Source organism: Geotrypetes seraphini, chromosome 2 (assembly GCF_902459505.1).
Source record: "Geotrypetes seraphini chromosome 2, aGeoSer1.1, whole genome shotgun sequence".
Taxonomy (NCBI): Eukaryota; Metazoa; Chordata; class Amphibia; order Gymnophiona; family Dermophiidae; genus Geotrypetes; species Geotrypetes seraphini.
Window position 1 is genome coordinate 75,293,656 of NC_047085.1, and position 21,722 is coordinate 75,315,377.

Genomic DNA, 21,722 nt, shown 5'->3' on the forward strand with positions numbered 1-21,722 from the left:
GTTTTTCTGTGTGTTTTGATTTTTGCATACTGACAAATATTGAGGGGTTTTGGGTTACCACCTCAAAAAGAATTGCACTGTGATAAAAAGTAAATAAAATTCACATTGAACAGTTTTGCTATAGCATTTATTTTTATTTGCATATCCCACCTTACCGCTCGGCCGAGTTTTGGGTGATCCAGGTCAGTGCCCTGGCCTAATCCAGACTTGGCCTTACCTGCTCATAGAATGTATTAGACCAAGTGTGCCTACCTTGCCATTTTTATGCAAATGGGGCACTAGCCAGAAAGAAAATTAAAAAAATTACTTTATCAAAACCTCTGTTGAGTTCTTTGCAGACTTGGGCAGCGTTTCTCATAGTTTGGGGGCTCGTTCCCGGAATAACATCATCATTGGCTGGGGCTGGCATTGTCAAGCAGTGGGGAGACGCATCCTGTTGAGTTCAGTTGTCTCACATTTTCCAACGGGGATCCCACAATATACTGACAAGCATCCTGAGACCATTTTTAAAGAGAGGTTTTGGTAAAGTAAGTGGGGAAAATGGAGGCACATGTTTTAATCAACCCAGTATCTTTGTGCATGGACCAAGGTAAGAATTTTTTGGGGGGGGGTTGCCTTGGTGGTTGGCAGCATTCTGTGAGCACTTTGCAAGTGTGTATGTGTGAGCCATGCCTCTGGCAAGAAGTGAGGGTGGAGTCCAGCTAGTGACAGACGAAGTGAAAGAGGATCTATTGCTAAGGTGACCATACGTCCCGTTTTGAACGGGACCGTCCTGTTTTTAGATTCCCTGTCCCATTGTCCCCACACACACAGCTTCAGGATGCCGAAATGTCCCATTTTCATGGACAGCGTCCCGAAGCTGTGCGCGGGGACAACAGGACAGGCGATTGCTTCCTGTCCCTCCCTGCCACGTATAAAAAAAAGCCTCCCTCCAGCGCCCGATTCAAACCCCCCTCTGGTCTGTCGCCACTGCTACTCTCCTTACCTCCCTGCTGCTGCTGCAAATTGCCGCCCAGAAGCCTTCTTACCGACGTCAATTCTGACATCGGAGAGGATGTTCCGGGCCAACCAGGCAGCAATTGGCTAGCCCAGAACATCCTCTCCGACATCAGAATTGACGTTGGGAAGAAGGCTTCTAGGCGGCAATTAGCAGTAGCAGGGAGGTAAGGAGAGCAGTAGCAGCGGTGAACCTGGGGGGGGGGGGGGAGGAAGGAGCCAGTCCTGAAATGCAGGTTTATGATATCAGACCATGGATCAAATAAAGATGTTTCCCAAAGGAGAGACACCACCCAGCCATGGCAACTCGCACTTGTAGACAGATTAAGGATTAAACGAGATCAGGCTGCCTCTCCAACTAGAGCCACTCACTGCCCAGATTTATCGGTTTATAGGAAGCTTTTGTGGTTAGCCTCAGTTTACTGTAGTTGGTGTAAGTTCAAGTTCAATTTATTTGATATACCGCTAATAAAACCAAGATAAATCTAAGTGGTGTACAATTAAAAATATAATAATAAAAATGTAAAAATAAAAAAGGATAGGAAACAGTTCTAAGATATAAAAAAACATAAAAAACAGACATTAAACAAATGGGTTACAAGAAGGCAACTGAAATGGACAGAGCACCTGCCTGTCCGAGAGGACGTGAACACTCTGCTCTGAGATGAGCAGCCACACCAGGCTCATACATGCACACCATTCCCAGTGTGTCTGTATAAATCAATGGCAGAGAGCTTCTCTCTCACTCGCACACCATTCCCAGTAACTGATCTCTGAATCTGCGCTCTTTCTGCTTGAATAACATGCTGTTTTGTTCATCTAAAAAGTAATTTTTAAAAAATCCTCTGAGTCCAGCCTGAAGCTCAGAAATCTGTCATAAACCCTTTTTTTGTGTGGCAGGGAGGGAAAGAGGTAGGCAGGCAAGCAGGCTGGCTTTGGCGTGGCAGGGAGGGAGGTAGGTAGGTAGATAGGCAGGCAGGCTGGCTGGCTTCGGGGATGGGGGTGGGACAAAGTCAGGAAGACAGTGAGGGGGACATAGGAAAGAGGCACTGGGGGCATTAAGGACATAGAATGGGACACTAAGGACATAGAAAGGAGGCACTGGGGGCACTAAGGACATAGGAAGGAGGGAGGGAATAGAAAGGGATAATTGTTAGGCCTGAGTGCAGAAAGAAAGAAATGAAAGAAAGGATACACAGTCAGAAGGAAACACAACCAAATACTCATGAAATCACCAGACAGCAAAGGTAGGAAAACTGATTTTATTTTCAATTTAGTGATCAAAATGTGTCAGTTTTGAGAATTTATATCTGCTGTCTATATTTTGCACTATATTTGTCTATTTTTCTATAGTTACTGAAGTGACATTGCATATTTTAAAGTCATCTGTCTTGACATCTTTGAAACCCTCCCAAATATAAATGATAATTAACATTTTCTCTACGTATTGTGTGCTTTGTAGTTTTTTTAAAATTTTATAGTTACCATTATTAATTAATAAGATATTATGTGTACATGAAAAATGAATGGAAGAAATTGGGGGTGGGGCTGGGGAAGGACCGACAATTAGTAGATGTCCCGTTTTGATGAAAAAAATAAATGGTCATGTTATCTATTGCATGCTTAAGGTGGCTTAGGGGACAGAATGGGATGAAAAGCTAGCAGAAATAATGAGGAGGTGGTGGAGACCTTGGAAGCATTCCTCCAGAAAGCCCCTTAGGGAAGATGCTGGAGTGTTGGAACAGTATGCCCAGCACATAGGGAAAGGATAAGAAGCAAATGATTAAGACCCAGATTCATTAAAGATAGCGATTCAATCGTTGTTGGCCAATTCCTTGCTGATTTTTAAAACGGCGATTGATTCACTATCTTTATTGCATGCAAATGATTTACATGGAGGTTTTGCGATCGTCGGTACAAAATCGGAAGGTTTAGTGAATCTAGCCCTAAGTATTGCTGGGTTTTTTTTAGACTCTAGAGAGTATTAAACCTCCGGCTATCTTCTGGCCAAACTATGGTCCAGAGGAAGATTGGCTATGCCATATAGCACAGTTACTTACCGTAACAGTTGTTATCCAGGGACAGCAGGCAGATATTCCCACACATGGGTGACGTCACCGACGGAGCCCCGCAGCGGACAGCCTCGAAAGCAAACTTGCTTGAAGATCTCGATCTTTCGAGCACTGTACCGCGCATGCGCGCGTGCCTTCCCGCCCGAACTAGGGGGCGCATCTCCTGAGAGGATCCTCAGTTCAGATACCTAGCCAAGAAGCCAACCAGGGGAGGTGGGAGGGTTGTGGGAATATCTGCCTGCTGTCCCTGGATAACAACTGTTACGGTAAGTAACTGTGCTTTATCCCAGGACAAGCAGGCAGCATATTCCCACACATGGGTGACCTCCAAGCTAAGTAAAAAGGGATGGAGGGAAGTTGGCAATTTACGAAAAAAGATTTTGCAAAACAGATTGGCCAAAGTGGCCACCCCTCCTGGATAAGGAATCCAGACAATAATGAGAGGTGAAAGTATGAACCGAGGACCAAGTGGCAGCTTTGCAGATTTCCTCAATGGGAGTTGATCGAAGGAAAGCTACAGATGCCGCCATAGCTCTAACTTTGTGGCCCGTCACTCGACCTTGCAGAGGAAGACCAGCCTGAGTGTAGCAGAAAGAAATATAAGCAGCCATCCAGTTGGAGATTGTGCGTTTTGATATAGGACGTCCCAACTTGTTTGGATCAAATGAGATGAAAAGTTGAGGAGATGTTCTGTGAAGTTGAGTGCGTTGGAGGTAGAAAGCCAAAGCACGTTTACAGTCCAAGGTATGAAGAGCGGCTTCTCCAGGATGAGAATGAGGCTTTGGAAAAAACACAGGTAGAACAATAGACTGATTGATGTGAAATTCTGAAACAACTTTAGGTAAGAATTTAGGATGAGTACGGAGGACCACTTTGTCATGGTGAAAAACTGTGAAGGGTGGATCTGCAACTAAAGCTTGTAGCTCACTGACTCTTCGAGCAGAAGTGAGAGCAATCAAAAACACAGCTTTCCAAGTGAGATACTTGAGGTGGGCTTTGTCAAGCGGTTCAAAAGGAGGTTTCATAAGTTGAGCTAAAACAACATTGAGATCCCAAACCACTGGAGGTGGTTTAAGCGGTGGATGGAGATTGAGAAGTCCTTTCATAAAGCGAGAAACGATAGGATGTGCAGAAAGGGGTTTTCCATCCAAAGGCTGATGAAAAGCAGCTATAGCACTAAGATGGACTCGAATAGATGTAGTTTGAAGTCCAGATTGTGATAAATGGAGTAAGTAGTCCAGAACGGATGTCAAGGAGGAAGATCTGGGTGGCAAGTGACGTGTAGAACACCAAGCAGAGAATCTAGTCCACTTCTGGCCATAACATTGTCTAGTTCAGTGATTCCCAACCCTGTCCTGGAGGAACACCAGGCCAATCGGGTTTTCAGGCTAGCCCTAATGAATATGCATGAGAGAGATTTGCATATGATGGAAGTGATAGGCATGCAAATTTGCTTCATGCATATTCATTAGGGCTAGCCTGAAAACCCAATTGGCCTGGTGTTCCTCCAGGACAGGGTTGGGAACCACTGGTCTAGTTGATGGTTTTCTGGAAGCAAGTAAGATATCTTGAACAGACTGAGAGAATTGAGAAAAGTCTGTTATGCAGAAAGGTACCAAGCTGTTAAATGTAGAGACTGCAGATTGGGATGAAGCAAGGATCCTTGACTCTGCGTGAGTAGAGAGGGAAATACTGGTAGAAGTAGAGGCTCCCTGGTGCTGAGTTGAAGTAGAAGGGAGAACCAAGGTTGTCTGGGCCACCGAGGAGCTATCAGAATCATGGTGGCATGTTCTGACTTCAGTTTGACTAGAGTCTTGAGAATCAGAGGAAATGGAGGAAAAGCATAAAGGAACCGATTCCTCCAGTCCAGTAGAAACGCATCCGCTTCGAGACGTTGAGGGGCATAGATGCGGGAGCAAAATTGAGGCAGTTTGAAGTTGAGAGGTGACGCAAACAGATCTATCTGTGGAGTTCCCCAATGGGCAAAGATTTGGCGAAGAGTAGGAGAATTGAGTGTCCATTCGTGAGGCTGTAGAAGACGACTCAATTTGTCCGCCAAATAATTGTGTTGACCCTGAATATAAACAGCTCTGAGGAAGATGTTGTGAAGAATTGCCTAATGCCACAATTTCAGAGCTTCTTGACAGAGGGAGTGAGAGCCCGTCCCTCCCTGTTTGTTGACATAATACATGGCTACCTGGTTGTCGGTACGTACAAGAATCACCATGTCGTGAAGGAGATGTTGAAAAGCTTTGAGAGCATAGAATATCGCTCTGAGTTCCAATAGATTGATATGACACCGACGGTCTGCTTGAGTCCAGAGACCCTGAGTGCGAAGACCGTCCACATGAGCTCCCCATGCGTACATTGATGAGTCGGTTGTGAGGACTTTCTGATGAGGAAGAGGGTGGAACAGCAAGCCTCTGGAAAGATTTAAAGAGAGCATCCACCAACGGAGAGACTTCCGCAATGAAGGAGTTATGGAAATCAGTCGAGTTGGTGGATCCACTGATTGCTGTCATTGGGATGCCAGTGTCCATTGAGGAATACGAAGGTGAAGTCTGGCAAAAGGAATCACATGAACTGTAGAAGCCATGTGACCGAGCAGAACCATCATCTTTTGTGCTGGAACAGTTGAAAGTTGGAAGAGTTGTTGAGAAATCTGAAGCAGGGCGGCCTGACGTGGTTGTGGAAGGTATGCTCTCAGATGGATAGTGTCCAGAGTTGCTCCTATGAATTGGAGAGACTGAGAAGGAGTCAACTGAGATTTGGGAAAGTTGATGTGAAATCCCAAACTTTGTAGAAAAAGAATAGTCTGTTGGGTCGCTGCAATAACCCCTGAAAAAGAGGGAGCCTTGATGAGCCAGTCGTCTAGGTATGGAAATACTTGGAGACCCTGGTTGCGAAGAGCTGCAGCCACGACCACGAGACATTTTGTGAAAACCCTGGGAGAAGAAGCCAATCCGAAGGGGAGAACTCGGTACTGCAGATGAAGGCTTCCTACTTGGAATCTGAGGTACTTGCGAAATGCTGGATGAATAGGGATATGAGTATACGCCTCTTTGAGATCGAAGGAACACATCCAATCCCCTTGGTCCATTAAGGAATATAAAGTTGGCAGTGTGAGCATTTGAAATTTCTCTTTGACTAGATATTTGTTGAGAGCTCTGAGATCCAGGATCTGTCGCAAATCCCCCGTCTTTTTGGGAACTAGAAAATAACGGGAGTAGAATCCCAAGTTCCTTTGGGAAAGAGGAACTTCCTCCACAGCTCGTAGGAGAAGCAGAGCTCGAGCTTCTTGGAGAAGAAGGGGAAGATGCGACTGATTGGAAGGACACTCTCTTGGATGGCGATCTGGAGGCACCTGAAGGAGCCGAAGAGAGTATCCCTCTCGTAGGATGGTAAGCACCCAGAGATCTGATGTAATGAGCTCCCACTGGTGATAAAATGTGGAAAGGCGACCCCCTATGGGGAGGGGAGAATTTGGAAACAGAGAAATTTGAATGCTCATGTTGAGATTGTCAAAAAGACTGAGCAGGCTTGGTGGCAGCAGGAGTCTGAGATTTTTGTTGTCGCTGTTGTTGAGGAGGACAACGAGGAGGAGGTCTTGAAAAAGCAGGAGTCGTTTTCTGAGGATAACGATGTGGAGTCTGTTTGAAACCTCTAGTTGGTGCAGGTTTAGGTTTTGGTCGAATGAGGGAAGCAAAAGAGCGTTCATGTTCTGAAAGACGCTTGGTAGCTGCCTCAATAGAGTCATCAAATAATTCATTTCCCTGACAAGGTAGATTTGCCAATCTATCTTGAAGGTTGGGATCCATGTCCACAATACGTAACCATGCTAAACGACGCATGGCTACAGCAAAGGCCGATACTCGAGACGAGAGTTCAAATGCATCATATGAGGCTTGTAACATGAAGAGTCGTAATTGAGAAAGAGTCTTAAGGATGAGTTTAAATTCTGAAAGACGAGTGGTAGAGATATCCGGGTAAAAAGATGGTAAAATCTTCAGAAAATGGTTGAAGTAGGACATAAAGATGTAGCTGTAATTAAGAACTCTATTTGCCATCATAGAGTTTTGGTATAAACGGCGACCAAACTTATCCATGGTACGACCTTCTCTACCTGGAGGAACTGAAGCATAGATTTTGGAAGGATGTGCTTTCTTTAAAGAGGATTCTACTACCAGGGATTGATGAGATAGTTGAGACTTTTCATAACCTTTACATGGAACTGTTCGATAACGGGATTCCAATTTAGATGGAATGGCAGTGATGGAATAAGGAGTCTCGATATTACGAACAAAGGTTTGTTTCAGAACAGGAGTCATAGGTAATCTGAGGGACTCTTTCGGTGGATGAGGAAGCTCCATATCTGCTAAATATTCAGGAGTATATTTAGAATCTGAATGAAGATCCAGTTTGAGAGCTTGTCCCATATCAAAAATAAATTTGGCAAAAGAAATGGATTTGGAATCAGACGCTTCCTCAGAAGATACACTGCGAGATTTAGGAAGAGCTGAGTATGAGGGAGAAGCCTCTCTAGAATATGGTGAAAGTGGTTCTGAGTCTAGACGTAGAGTCACAGAAGAAGCTACACTGTGAGGTGGAGTAAGAGAATGTTTTCTCTTCAGGCTCCTGGATGGAGAAGTACCAGGTGTACGTGGTACAGAATGAGTCGAGGTCTATGGTGAACTGTCTCGACGGGGTGGCTTCGATGGTGGAGTCTTCGGTCGAGAAGGACTTCGAGTCGATGCGCGATGGTGTCGAGATCTGTGCTTCTGCTTCGAAGAATGAGGCAGAGAAGTCTCGGTATCCAATGCCAAAGACTCCCTCCGAAGCTTGGGAGCAATAGGTCTCGAATGCTTCGACCGGTGCTTCGGAGGAGGCGAGTCTGGAGAAGAATCAGACGAAGAAATTTTCTTCGGTGTCCTGGATCGGCCTCGAGATACTGGAAGCTCTGGTTGTGTGACAGGCTGATTAGTCCGAGGCAAGGTCGAGGACGGGACCAATTGAGCCACTAAGGAGGAAATCTGAGTGGTGAGTATAGATTTCAGCATGTCCTCCAGCATCGGCACTGAGACAGAAGATTCTGACCTCGTAGGTGCAGCAGTACGCTCCGAAGAGGGCGACCTCGAAGGTGAGTATTCCCTTATCTTGGAGGTACGCTTGGAAGATGGACGTGCAGAGGAGTCTGGTGGCTTCTTGGGTACGGTACCTGAAAGAGAACCCGGAGACTTACCCCCCATAGAAGACTTTGCAGATGGCACCGTCTTCGAGGGAACCGAAGCAGGTAAGGTCGAGGCCTTCGAGACCGAAGCTCCAGCCGGAGCCTGGGTCGAAGCCTTCGAGACCGTAGTCGTCGATGTCGTCGGAGTCGAAGCCTTCGAGACCAGGGCAGCCGCCGAGGTCGAAGCAGAATCCGAAGGTTGCTCCATGTCTCCGAAAAGTTGAAAAAATTGAGCGCACCGGCGTCGAAAAGCCCGTGGAGTAAGAGTGAAACAACGGTGACAATCTTCTGGGGAATGAGTGGGACCCAGGCACTGTAGACAGCGGCAGTGGGGATCGGTGACCGAAATCACACGATTACACTGGCAACAACGTTTGAACCCGGTAAGAGGCCGGGACATGGAAAAAATAAAGTCCGTGTCGAACGAAAGGAGCAAATGGGCCTAGGCCCAAGGCTCACCGGCTGGACACGAAATCAAAGAAACAATTGAAACTTTTTTATTTTTTATTTATTTTTTTAAGAAAAGAAAACGAAAAAGAAATAGGAGAGCACAGCGACCGAACTTAACTGAAAGAAAAGAAACAGCCGCGGTGAAGAGAAGGCAATGCTGCAGAGATGTAGAAAAACGTGTCTTCTTGTCTCCGCGGAATTAAACGAACTGAGGATCCTCTCAGGAGATGCGCCCCCCTAGTTCGGGCGGGAAGGCACGCGCGCATGCGCGGTACAGTGCTCGAAAGATCGAGATCTTCAAGCAAGTTTGCTTTCGAGGCTGTCCGCTGCGGGGCTCCGTCGGTGACGTCACCCATGTGTGGGAATATGCTGCCTGCTTGTCCTGGGATAATTTAAATTTGTATGTGAATAGCAAGCAACACTAGTCACAGAGAAAGCAGAAAATACTTCTGTTGGAAAGGGGGAGGGTTGAAACTCTTTCCCATGTATACAAAGAAGAGAGAAAATGAGCCAGCAGAGGTAGAAGTCTGCCCATGGGGTCGCCTAAAATATTTACCCCTCCCTGTAAAACTAATGGGGGACAGGGGGTATCGGTGAGAGAACAGCAGGAAAGTGAACCGATAGATTTATCTGCTGTATCTATTGCTCCAGAAGAGAAGGCGGAGTCCTTTTCCAAATTAGGAAGGGAACTACTGCAGTGACAGGACTAAAATAATAAGAAACAGATAATCAAGTACTACTATTTTACCTGGACAAATGACAGTGTGAGACCCCCGGCTTTGTTCTGGCTAGGGTATGCAGCCAATGAGGCTTAGTAATGTGAAATAGTAAGGGCCTCTTCTATTAAACTGTGCTAGCAGTTTCTAGCGCGGGGAGCCGTGCTGAATGGCCCGCGCTGCTCCCAACGCTCATGAGCGTTGGGAGCAGTGCGGGTCATTCAGCATGGCTCTCTGCGCTAAAAACTGCTAGCGCAGTTTAATAGAAGAGGGGGGGGGGGGGTAAACCTCTATGTAGAAAAGAAGCCTTATTTCAGAAAGTGTTCCCTGTGAGTTAGGGAGTGCTGTTATAAATGCATTAAAAAAAATGACAGGGAACAGACAGGATCCAAAATCTGTCCATGGGATCTCATAAGAATTTGCCCCCACCCTCGAGTGTCTCGGTGCCAGGTAGTGAGAATATACGAAAGCTCTTGCCAGGACAGTGCCTTAAACAAATAAGGGAGGAGCTGCAAAAATTCTCCTCTCAGGGAAAAAAGTCCCGATTGGGGGGGGGGGGGGGGTGAACAATGAAATTTGTAAACTCTCTGCCAACTAGTGCTGAAGTCAGACAGTTTTAAAAAGAAATCCTTAATTGAAGATCCTATTGAGTTGAGCAATTTGACCAGTTCTTAGGATCTAAATTTTCTTATATGCCTGGCAAGAGATGATGTCTATTCTGGGTACCGTATATACTTGAATATAAACTGAGATAAGGGGGTCTCTGTTTATATTTGAGCCCCCACCTCACCACTGGCACAACTGTCCTCCTCCTGTTCACCGCTAAGCTCCTGCATCACTCTCCTACCCCCACCCCCCACACCACTATCCTCAACACGCTCAGCCAGCTGACATCCGTACAGCTGCTACCGCCAATACACTGACCTGGCAACTGCCCGGAGCCACCGACCTCCGTGCACAGGCCCATCCTCAAGAACCACTGATATGCATACACTCCTAGTGTCGTTGCAGATCCGATCGCTGACCTTCATCATGCAAGGGACTGGCCACCCCCCAAAGCCGCTAACCCATCCCGCTCCACCCCCCCCCTCCCCGGAACTGCTGACCTCCATGCTATCCCCAGCCTCTCCCCCCACTCCACCCTACCCACCGGAATCGCCGACCTCCATGCACGGAGCCGCCGACCACCGCGCTTGCCCCCCCGGAGCCGCCGACATCCACACACAGTACGTCGGCAATCCACTCCATGCTAAGCCAGGGTGGGGCCCAAAGCATCTGCGCATGCCCAAGTCTCAGCGGCTCACACCCTCTCTGAGAATCTCAGAGGAGGCGGGAACCGGCAGACCCTGAACATGCAGAGACGCTCAAGGCTCCCACTAGCTCAGCACAGAGCGGATCGCCAATGGTCCGGGGGGGGGGGGGGGGGGGCACAGCGGTCAATGGCTCCATACATGGAGGTCAGCAACTGCGGTGGGTGGGCTGGGTAAGCAGCTGTTTATGGTCTACTGGCTCCCGCCCCCTCTAAGATTCTCGGAGAGGGCGGGAACTGCAAGGCTATGGGCATGCGCAGATGCTCAGGGCCCCGCACTCAATCAGCATTCGTCGTAGTCAATAGATGTCTTCTGCCCTGAAGGGTAAAGCTGTTAAGTTTATTAGGTGATTTTTTTTTTTAATATCGCCCATTTTAATTTCTAAGTGGTTTATTGCCAATAGATTTATTGGTGCAATGCACTTACTGGTAACACAGGGGGAGTGTAATATCTTTGAGTTACCAGTAATTACTGTATATTTTTCTTTTGAGCATGATAAAATTTACAAGTCTTTAAGGTATGGTATTCTTTCTTCTTCTTTTCCTTGCGTGGTCACACTGTATGTGCTAACTATTAGGGGGTGTTCATGGGGTATTTTTGGTTTCTGATGTAGTGTTTTGTTTATTTTAAGGGGGAGGGTCTATTACCATAATTTTTATTGTAAAATATTTATTGTAATGTGAACATTAACCTTTTGATTCTAAAGGAATTTTGTATAGAAAAAAATATTTTGAAAAAATATGGTCACCTTCGTTGATGTGTCATGACAGGTCACCTAAAATTACTATCTATAGCAGGCTAATATTTCTTTGGACCTTTGTTTTACAGAAGCACCCATGACCGACTTGGTTATATGTTATTGGTTATTCCTGTTTTTGTTATTCTTAAGTATATTGACCTTGTAAACACTCCTTTGTAACATATCTGTCATAATGGCCAATATATTTTTATTTGTTTAAATTGATGTTATTGTAAACGTTGTGTGGTTTAACACTAATAAAAATATTATTTGTGTTAAAACTTATGGCAAGGATGTCTAGTCTCTGTAGTCTGGCTCACCAGGATCACCTAAATTTCTAATCTCGGTTTATAGTTGAGTCAACCATTTTTCCTCCCTTTTGGGGGGAAAAATGGGAGTCTCAACTTGTATTCGGATTGACTTATATTCGAGTACATACAGTATTTTGTTTAGCAGAAAAGAACAGGGAATGATTAGAAGAGCTGCTCTGATATAGTAGCAAAATGCTTATCCTGTGGGACAAGTAGGACCCACGGGGAGAAAAAAATTCCTAGCATAGATCCTAACTGGAATATATTTGATTATTTATGTAAACTGTACATCGCCTAGAAATTGTGATAGGCGATTAATCTATATCTATTTTCTATATATATATATATATAAAATCGGAGGTATGTGTGTATGTATGTGTGTGTGTATGTGCCGCGATCACTCAAAAACGGCTTGACCGATTTGAACAAAACTTGGTATGCAGATCCCTCACTACCTGGGATGATATGTTCTGGGAGTCTCACGACCCACCTGCACACGTGGGCGGAGCTACAAACATAAAATCATATTTCACCCATTCATGTCAATGGAAAAAATGTAAAAAGCTGCCATTCTCACAGTAATTCAAAAACGGCTTGACCGATTTGAACAAAACTTGGTATGCAGATCCCTCACTACCTGGGGTGATATGTTCTGGGGGTCTCGCGGCCCACCTGCACACGTGGGCGGAGCTACAAACAGAAATTCACATTTCACCCATTCATGTCAATGGAAAAAATGTAAAAAGCTGCCATTCTCACTGTAATTCAAAAACGGCTTGACCGATTTGAACGATACTTGGTATGCAGATCCCTCACTACCTGGGGTGATATGTTCTGGGGGTCTCGCGGCCCACCTGTACACGTGGGCGGAGCTACAAACAGAAAATCAGATTTCACCCATTCATGTCAATGGAAAAAATGTTAAAAGCTGCCATTCTCACTGTAATTCAAAAACGGCTTGACCGATTTGAACGATACTTGGTATGCAGATCCCTCACTACCTGGGGTGATATGTTCTGGGGGTCTCGCGGCCCACCTGTACACATGGGCGGAGCTACAAACAGAAAATCAGATTTCACCCATTCATGTCAATGGAAAAAATGTTAAAAGCTGCCATTCTCACTGTAATTCAAAAACGGCTTGACCGATTTGAACGAAACTTGGTATGCAGATTCCTCACTACCTGGGGTGATATGTTCTGGGGGTCTCTCGGCCCACAACTCTATGTTGCTTGCTCAAGGGTGGGTTCCCCCATCAATTTATATGTTCTTGCTCCTGGAGGTGAAACTAAAAATTTTGTTTATAATCACGTTTTGCGTTAGTTGTATTGTATACATTTTGTCAAATATTTCACATTATGATTTGAATATTGTACTTTTTATTAAGCTGTAAAACAATAATTTCATTCACCACTATAAAGTATCTTTATTTGAATCCATTTACAGTGTTATTGCTATAATTAAATACACGTGCAACGCCGGGTCATCAGCTAGTCAAATTATATAATAAACTTGGAATTAAAATGCTGCCCAAGTTTAGCCTTAATGCCTAGATATTAGGGGGAGAGCCATCCCTCTCATGGCATTCAAAGATGAATAAGAGGAGAGTCAGGGGTTTCTAGAGTCTCACCAGGTGCCCTTGATAAACTTAAAGTATGAACTTTAAACTATGAAGTAATTGTCCTAGTTGATATAGGAGCAGCTAGGACATCACTAAATTTCATTCCATGGGGAATGAAACTTTTAGAACAGATGTTAACTGTGTCTAGGGTGAAGGAAGGATTTTAAGTCTTCTCCCCCCCATCATCAAAGCAGTTACACTTAAGTTGGGAACAGAAGATGTAATTGGAGACCTTTTGTATATCCCTGAAGCATGAGCCAATCTGCTAGGCAGAGATTCTGTTATCCAACTAGGGCCTAGATTCTCAAAAAACCACATTAAAAAGCAGCGGTTTGATATAGCAGCCATTCTGCTAGCAAATTTAAAAAAGCGAGTTATTCTCCAAAAAACGTTCATGTATATGAGGTTGGTGGAGAGTAGCAAAGACTCACTAAATTTGCATGTGCCCATCACTGGTGATAGTGATGGACACATGTGCAGAATAAACACGCCCCCCCAAAAAATAAAACACAACAGTGGGAGAAATGTTTAATCTCTCCCACTGCCACACAACGCCATCTCTACGGCAGAAGAAATGCCCACTCTCTCCTGCTGCGAAGCGAACCCCACCTTCAGCAGCAGGAGAGATGCCCATTCTCTCCCGCTGTATCACAACACATCTCCCCATGCCTTCAACCCCTCTTCCCCCGTATCTTTAGATGGCTGATTGGAGTCCCACCAGTCAACTGGCCCAACTCTTCTAAAATGGGCCTTCCCCTCGCTGGTGCATCCTGAGGCTCTAATTTACCTAGGTTGTTTAAGGCCCCTACCATAGAAGGGGCCTTTTACAACTTGGGCCAATCAGAGCCAAAGATCCCATCCCGGATGCACTGGGAAGGGGCCTAAGGCTCTGACTGGCATGGACGACCCATAGGAGGGGCCTTAGGAGTCAGGGCCAATCGGAGCCTTATCCCCCTTCCAAGTGCATCCTGAGGCTCTGATTGGCCCAGGTTGTAAAAGGCCCCTCCTATGGAGGGCGGCCACACAAAACTCAGTCTTGGATTTCAAATGTGTGGACTTTAGTAGCATGGGGGAGTACCTGGAAAATGAACCAATTGGATGGGAGGGCATAAGTGAAGTGGAAAAACAGTGATCCAAGTTAAAAGGAGCAATAAAAAGGGCTACTGATCTTTATGTGAGGAAAATAAATAAAGAGAAAAAGGAAACCAATATGGTTCTCCAAACTAGTGGTAGAAAAAATAAAGGAAAAGGAGTTGGCATTCATGAAATATAAAAAAAACTCAGAGGAGTACAGAAAGGAATATCAGTTGAAACTGAAAGAAGCCAAGAGAGAGATATGTCTGGTGCAATTGGAAGAGCAATTGGCTAGAAATATAAAAAAGGGAGACACAATTTTTTCAGGTATAATAGTGAAAGAAGGAAGGCAAAAAATGGAATTATGAGACAGAAAGAAGGCTCCCGGGTGAGTATAAGCCGTCAGGTAAGTAAATCACTGAATGAATACCTCTACACCAGGGGTGGCCACACTTTGTTGGCTTGTGAGCTACTTTTAAAATGACCAAGTCAAAATGATCTACCAAGAAAATTAAAAAAAATAAACACACAAAGAACACTGTACGCAGAGAAAATGCTAATTATCATTTATATTTAGAGGGTTTTCAAAGAGGTCAAGACAGATGACTTTAAAATATGCAATGTTAACTCAGTAACAACTATATAAAAATAGACACATATAGTGCAAAATATAGACAGCAGATATAAATTTTCAAAACTGACATTTTGATCACTAAATTGAAAATAAAATCGTTTTTTCCTACCTTTTGTTGTCTGGTAATTTCATGAGTTTCTGGTTGCACTTCCTTCTGACTGTGCATCTAATATTTCTTCCCTTCTTTCTGCCTCCTGAATGCTTCCTTTCCTCCAGGCCTCATACTATTCCCCAACCAACATCTCTCTCTGCCCCTCCATGAGTCTAATGTTTTCTTCCTCTCTCTCCCCCCGCCCCCTTTCTTTCTCTTTCTGTCTGTCTGTCTTTCTTTCTCCCCTGCCCCCTTTCTTTCTTTCTCTTTCTGTCTTTCTTTCTGTCTGTCTGTCTTTCTTTCTCTCTCCCTGCCCCCTTTCTTTCTTTCTCTTTCTGTCTGTCTTTCTTTCTCTCTCCCCGCCACCTTTCTTTCTTTCTCTTACTGTCTGTCTTTCTTTCTCTCTCCCTGCCCCCTTTCTTTGTCTGTCTTTCTTTCTCTCTCCCTGCCCCCTTTCTTTCTGTATTTCTTTCTTTCTACCTGCCCCCTTTCTTTCTGCCTTTCTGTCTGTCTGTCTTTCTCTCTCCCCCTTTTTCTTTCTGTCTTTCTTTCTCTCTCCCTGCCCCCTTTCTTTCTGTCTTTCTCTCTCCCTGCCCCCTTTCTTTCTGTCTTTCTCTCTCCTTGCCCCCTTTTCTGTCTGTCTTTCTCTCTCCCTGCCCCCTTTTCTTTCTGTCTTTCTTTCTCTCTCCCTGCCCCCTTTCTGTCTTTTACCCTGCCCCCTCCCAGTGACTGCCGCCGATTTCTCCCAGCTTCCCTGATGCATCAACAGGGCGAGGGACACCTGCATCAACCCATGGGTTCTAAATCCTAGCCTGTAAATGGTAGATTGTGGGGAGTGATATTGTCCTTCCCTCCTCCCCAAAAAGTAAGTGTGGGTCTGTCTATCTGTGTGGCTGGTAGAAACCAGGAACAACCGAAGTGTGCCAGGGAGGGGAAGAGACAACCAAAAGCTGCAACTATTTCCCCATCATATACTGCTACTAAGCACTTTACAAATATAACAGCTGTTTCATCAAATTTACAATTAGTAAAGACCGACCGACAAAATACAGACAAAAACACAAATCAAGGCTTTGAGCTGGCAGTCAGTGGGTGCATATTGGGAAAGAAACTTGGGGGGTAGAGAAACTAAGGAAGAGACAGCTTTCACTGAATAAAAGTATAAGAAATCCCGACTTTACCTAATCGGTGAATTGTCCAGAAATTAAATCCTTCCCTCAGGTTGGCCTGGAACTTCCTCTCCGACGTCAGAATTCACGTCGGGGGGGGGGGGGGGGGAAGGCTTATGCAGCCGCTGCATGCACCTGGCCTGTTGCTGCGCAAGCATTGGGGAAGCAGGGAGAAATCCTGGGCTCCGCGATTGACTCGTGTTTCCCTTGCGATCGGCGTTTTGGGCACCCCTGCTCTATATGGATGGGAAAAGGGGGCAATGTCTGGAAAGCAGTATATACTAATGCTCGAAGTATGGGAAACAAGATTATGGATCTAGAAGCAGTGATGGAAGAAGAGGAGTTGGATATAGTGGCGATCACAGAGACGTGGTTCACGGAGAACCATGACTGGGATGTAGTTATACAGGGCTATAATCTGTTCAGGAAAGACAGAGTAGGAATAAAGGGAGGGGGAGTAGCGTTATATGTTAATAATAATAACTTTATTTGTATACCGCAATACCACAAGCAGTTTGGAACGGTTTACAGAGGAAGAGACTGTACATATACAGTGATGGTACAGTAAATATTGTCAGGTAACATTAGTAAATATTTCAATTACATTGGAAGCCGAGAGTAGTTAGGTATAATTGGAAATATGTCAGAGATACAACAAGTATTTCAGTGATACAACAAGGCAGGAAGGAGTCAGAGAAATTTATCAAAGAGATAGGTTTTAATTGATTTCTTGAAGGATTGTTAGGAGGGAGTATTTGAAATGAGGGTGGATAGACATTTATTCCATTTGCCTGCTTGGAATGACAGTGTTCTATCAAGGAATCTCTTGTAGATACAGCCTTTCAGGGAGGGGAAGGCAAACAGATAGGTATTGTGTGTGCAAGTGGTGCCTGGAAATACAAAATGGTGTGACAGGTAGATCGGGGATGAACTTGTTAAGGTTTTGAAGCAAAGGCAGGCAAATTTTAAGATGACCCTTGCCTCCATTGGCAACCAGTGAAGTTTTCTGTAGTATGGGCTTACATGGTCTGACTTTTTGAAACCATAAATGAGACGGACGGCAGTATTCTGGATGATTCTCAGATGTTTGATGGTTTTCTTGAAGGATCCCAGGTATATGATATTGCAGTAATCTAAGGTGCTTAAGATTAGAGACTGAACCCGTAATCGGAAGGAGAGGAAGTCAAAATAGTGTTTGATGGTACGGAGTTTCCAGAGGGTGCAAAAGCATTTTTTAACCTGAGCATTGGTATGGTCTTCGAAAGTCAGGCATCGGTCCAGGATGATTCCAAGAATTTTGATGGTGGAATTGATTGGGTAAGTTAGCCCATTTAATTTCAGAGAAGTATTCGTTAGTTTGTGGTTGGGACTTGCCAGGAAAAGCTTAGTTTTTTCTGGGTTTAATTTTAGTTTGAATTGTGTGGTCCATTGTTCTATCTTAGTGAGAACAGATGAGGTGAGTTGTTCGGTCTCTTGTGTCAGTGAGATTATGAGGATGATAATTGTGATATCATCTGCATATATGTATGATTTCAGTTTTAAGTCAGCTAACATATGTCCCAGTAGTGCCATGTAGATGTTTAACAGGGAAGGAGAGAGAGGGGAGCCCTGCGGAACTCCCCAGGGGTTACACCAAGATTGGGAAAAGGATCCATTGCTATGGACCTGGTAGGTGCGGTTTTTTAAGAAGCCTATGAACCAGGTTAGTACCTGTTCCAAAATGCCAATGGAATCAAGGCATCTGATAGTATGTCATGGTCGACAAGGCCAAAGGCACTACTTAAGTCAAACTGAAGAACCAGTGCGCTTTTTCCTAGAGAGAACAGATGGCCGGTCAATGATGCTACAGTTTCCGTACCGTAGCTTGTGCGAAATCCTGACTGAGAGTCGTATAGGATTTTAAACTTCTCTAGGTATTTCATGAGGTCAAGATTAGCTAGACCTTCCATTAGTTTGAGGAAGAGAGGTATATTGGCAATGGGTCTGTAGTTGGCGGCCAAGGAGATTGTTTTTTGGGGGATTTTTGATAATAGGAGTCACTAGAATGTGGCCGAGTTCCGACGGGAAGTAGCCATTGGACAAGCAAAGAGAGACCCAGTTGAAAAGTTCGGCTTTGATTGGGAAAGGGGCTGTTTTCATGATAGTCGGAGGACAGTTATCTAGTAGGCAGTTGGATTTTGCATATTTAGAGTAGAGCTTGAGGAATTTGTTACAATTTTGGTTTTTGAAATGATTCCATATCATGTCGGCAGTTGAGCCTTCATTTTCTAGAGCAAATAGGTTGATTGATGGGACTGTGCTTGGAGCTACAAGAGACGTTTTCAAATTACAAATTTTTTCAGCGAAGTAGTCGGCTAGGTTTGCAGCAGAGGGTGGGAGATCTGTGTGGGAACTTTTATGTAGATCAGTGTCAAATAGGGAATTGACTATTCTGAAGAGTTCTTTACTATTCAGCAAAGGAGAATTGATTGTTTGGGAGTAATAGTTGCAACGCTTTTCTTTAATCATTCTTTTGTACTCTTTAACTTTTAATCACCAGGTATATCTGTCTTTATCTTTTCCTGATTTGCACCATATTCTTTCTAATTTACGTACTTCTCGTTTTAATGCTGATAGGTCGGCATCATACCAGCTGACTGATGAACCGTGTAATTTTTTACGTACTTTCAATGATGCAATGTCGTCTAGTACCTGATTGCTGAAATTTGTCCATCCTAGAATGAAATTTGGGTTTAAGTCGGGGATGGATGTTAAGCTATATTGTGACCAAAATTCTACTGGGTTTAGTTGTCCTCTTGTCCATATCGTTTTGTCTTTGTGATTGGGCCTTGGATTCTTTTCAGTTTGTTTTTTTGAGCCAGTGTAATTTAAAATTACATAGAAGGTGGTCTGACCAGGGGGTATTAGCCCAAGTTTCACCTTTAAGACTTACACTGGGGGTAGTTGGGGCATTAGAAAGAAACGTGATTAGATCTAAATGGTGACCTTTCCTGTGAGTTTTTGTCGGAGGTGGTTTGGAGAAGCCTAGAGAAGTGAGGAAGGAAAGTAGATCTGCGACGTTGGAATTCTCTTCCTGCTCGAGGTATAGATTGACATCGCCGGCGAGGAGACTGTAGGTGCTGGCTACCGAGTTTGTGAGGAGGAATTCATACAGATCTTCTTTTGCTAGGTTCCATTTGTTAGGGGGGGGGGTGTAGAATACTGTAAGGATCAAATTATCTTTACAGTCCTCTTTGGATATTTTGCAGGTGAGAATTTCCAATTCATTGGTAAGTTTAGAGTCGTATTAAAGCCACACAATTGCAGGATCTGCAGGGCAAGGAAGAGGCACTGTGGATCAATTTGGAAAGAGGGAATGGTGAATATATTTACATTGGTGTGATATACAGGCCTCCTTCACAGACAGAAGAAATAGAGATTTAATAGTAGACATTCAGAATATATCTAAAAACAGGGAAGTCTTGCTAATAGGTGATTTTAACATGCCGGATATTGATTGGGGTATACCTATTGTGGGGTCTTTTAGGAGTAGGGAGATCCTAGATTCTCTACAAGGAGAACTGTTCCAGCAGTTGGTAATTGAATCCACATGGGATGGGGTCATAGTGGACTTAGTGCTCACAAACAGGGAAAGTGTTTCTGATGTTACAGTGGGATGTTACATGGTAAAGTTTAATATTAAGATGGGTATAGAGAGGGGTCATTCAAAAGCAAAGGTTCTAGACTTTAAAAAACTAACTTTGTACGGATGGGGGTTAAGGTCAAGGAATTGTCTGGGTGGGAATGTCTGGAAGGAGTGGAAATGCGGTGGCCAAAACTGAAAGCGATTTATAAGGGAAACAAACCTTTTTGTGAGGCAAGTAAGTAAAAGTAAGAGGAAAAGAAGACCGCTTTGGATCTCAAAAGTAGTAGCTGGGAATGTAAGGAATAAGAGGTTAGCTTTCATAAACTACAAAAGATTGCAGAAAGAGGAAGACAGGAAAAATATCTGGAAAAGTTAAGAGAGGCTGGTCGTGTAGTCAGGAAAGCAAAGATGCAAGTGGAAGAAAAAATAGCTGACACAGTAAAACGGAGAGACAAGACACTTTTTAGATATATTAGTGATAGGAAGAAGTGCAAAAGTGGAATTGTGAGACTCAAAGATGAAGGGGAGGAATATGTAGAAGCTGATAAAGAAAAGGCAAACGTGAAAAACAATGGGGCCGGATGGTATATATCCAAGGGTGCTAGTTCTGTTAGCTCCGCTGACTACCTTTTCAGTGAGTCTCTAGAGTCGGGAGTGGTACTGGAGGACTGGAACAGGGTGGATGTGGTCGCTTTCCACAAAAGTGGAAGTAAGGAAGAAGTAGGGAATTACATGCCGGTAAGTCTGACTTCTGTGGTAAGTAAATTAATGGAAACACTTTTAAAACAGAGAATAGTCGTTTCTAGAATCCTGTGGATTTCAGGACTGGAGGCAACATGGATTCACTAAAGGTAGGTCTTGTCAGACAAATCTGATCAATTTCTTTGACTGGGTGACCAGAGAATTGGATAGAGGATGTGCACTAGATATGCAGTGTTCTCCCCAGAAATTTTTTCCAGCCGGGTGGCATGAAAAAGTAGCTGGGTGGGGTGGGCGAGACAGGGAAATTTGATGGTGGGGAAAATTAAGGGCTCCTTTTACAAAGATGCGTTAGCACCTTAATGCGCGGAATAGCGTGCGCTAAATTGCCGCGCATGTAGCCGCTACCGCCTCTTAAGCAGGCGGTAGTTTTTCAGATAGCATACGCTAATCCGGTGTGTGCGCTAAAAACACTAGTGCACCTTTGTAAAAGGAGCCCTAAATGTGTACTATTTTTATTAATTATTATTTTCCAATGTTCACTATTGCTTCCTTTTTTTTAGGTTTGACACTTGTGCCAGAATATTTTTACTAAATTTAAGAAGTATCCAATTCTAGAAGTGAATAATTAGATATTCGCCCTCTTTCAAATGGTATAGAGCAGTGGTCTCAAACTCAAACCCTTAGTGAGGCCACATTTTGGATTTGTAGGTACTTGGAGGGCCACAGAAAAAATAGTTAATGTCTTATTAAAGAAATTACAACTTTGCATGAGGTAAAACTCTTTATAGTTTATAAATCTTTCCTTTAACAGTTAAAGGAAAGATTTATAAACTATAAAGAGTTTTACTTTATGCAAAATTGTCATTAACTATTTTTTCTGCGGTCCTCCAAGTACCTTATTTTTTCTGCAGCCCTCACATTTAAAGTTTAATATCTTTCCTTTCTCAAAACTGACACATTTCAATCACTATATTGAAAATAAAATC

The 21,722-nt window shown here is 44.1% G+C and overlaps 1 protein-coding gene across 1 annotated transcript in view; it reads right to left on the reverse strand.

The window, feature by feature from the left end:
• Positions 1 to 10,514, reverse strand: part of PDP1 (pyruvate dehyrogenase phosphatase catalytic subunit 1) — a 41,568-nt gene extending 31,054 nt beyond the window's left edge. The window contains exon 1 of the mRNA XM_033934350.1: positions 10,386 to 10,514. Within this exon, the coding sequence (XP_033790241.1) occupies positions 10,386 to 10,428 (43 nt within the window). The 5' untranslated portion in view covers positions 10,429 to 10,514. The remainder of the gene's footprint in view (positions 1 to 10,385) is intronic.
• Positions 10,515 to 21,722: the final 11,208 nt, after the last annotated feature.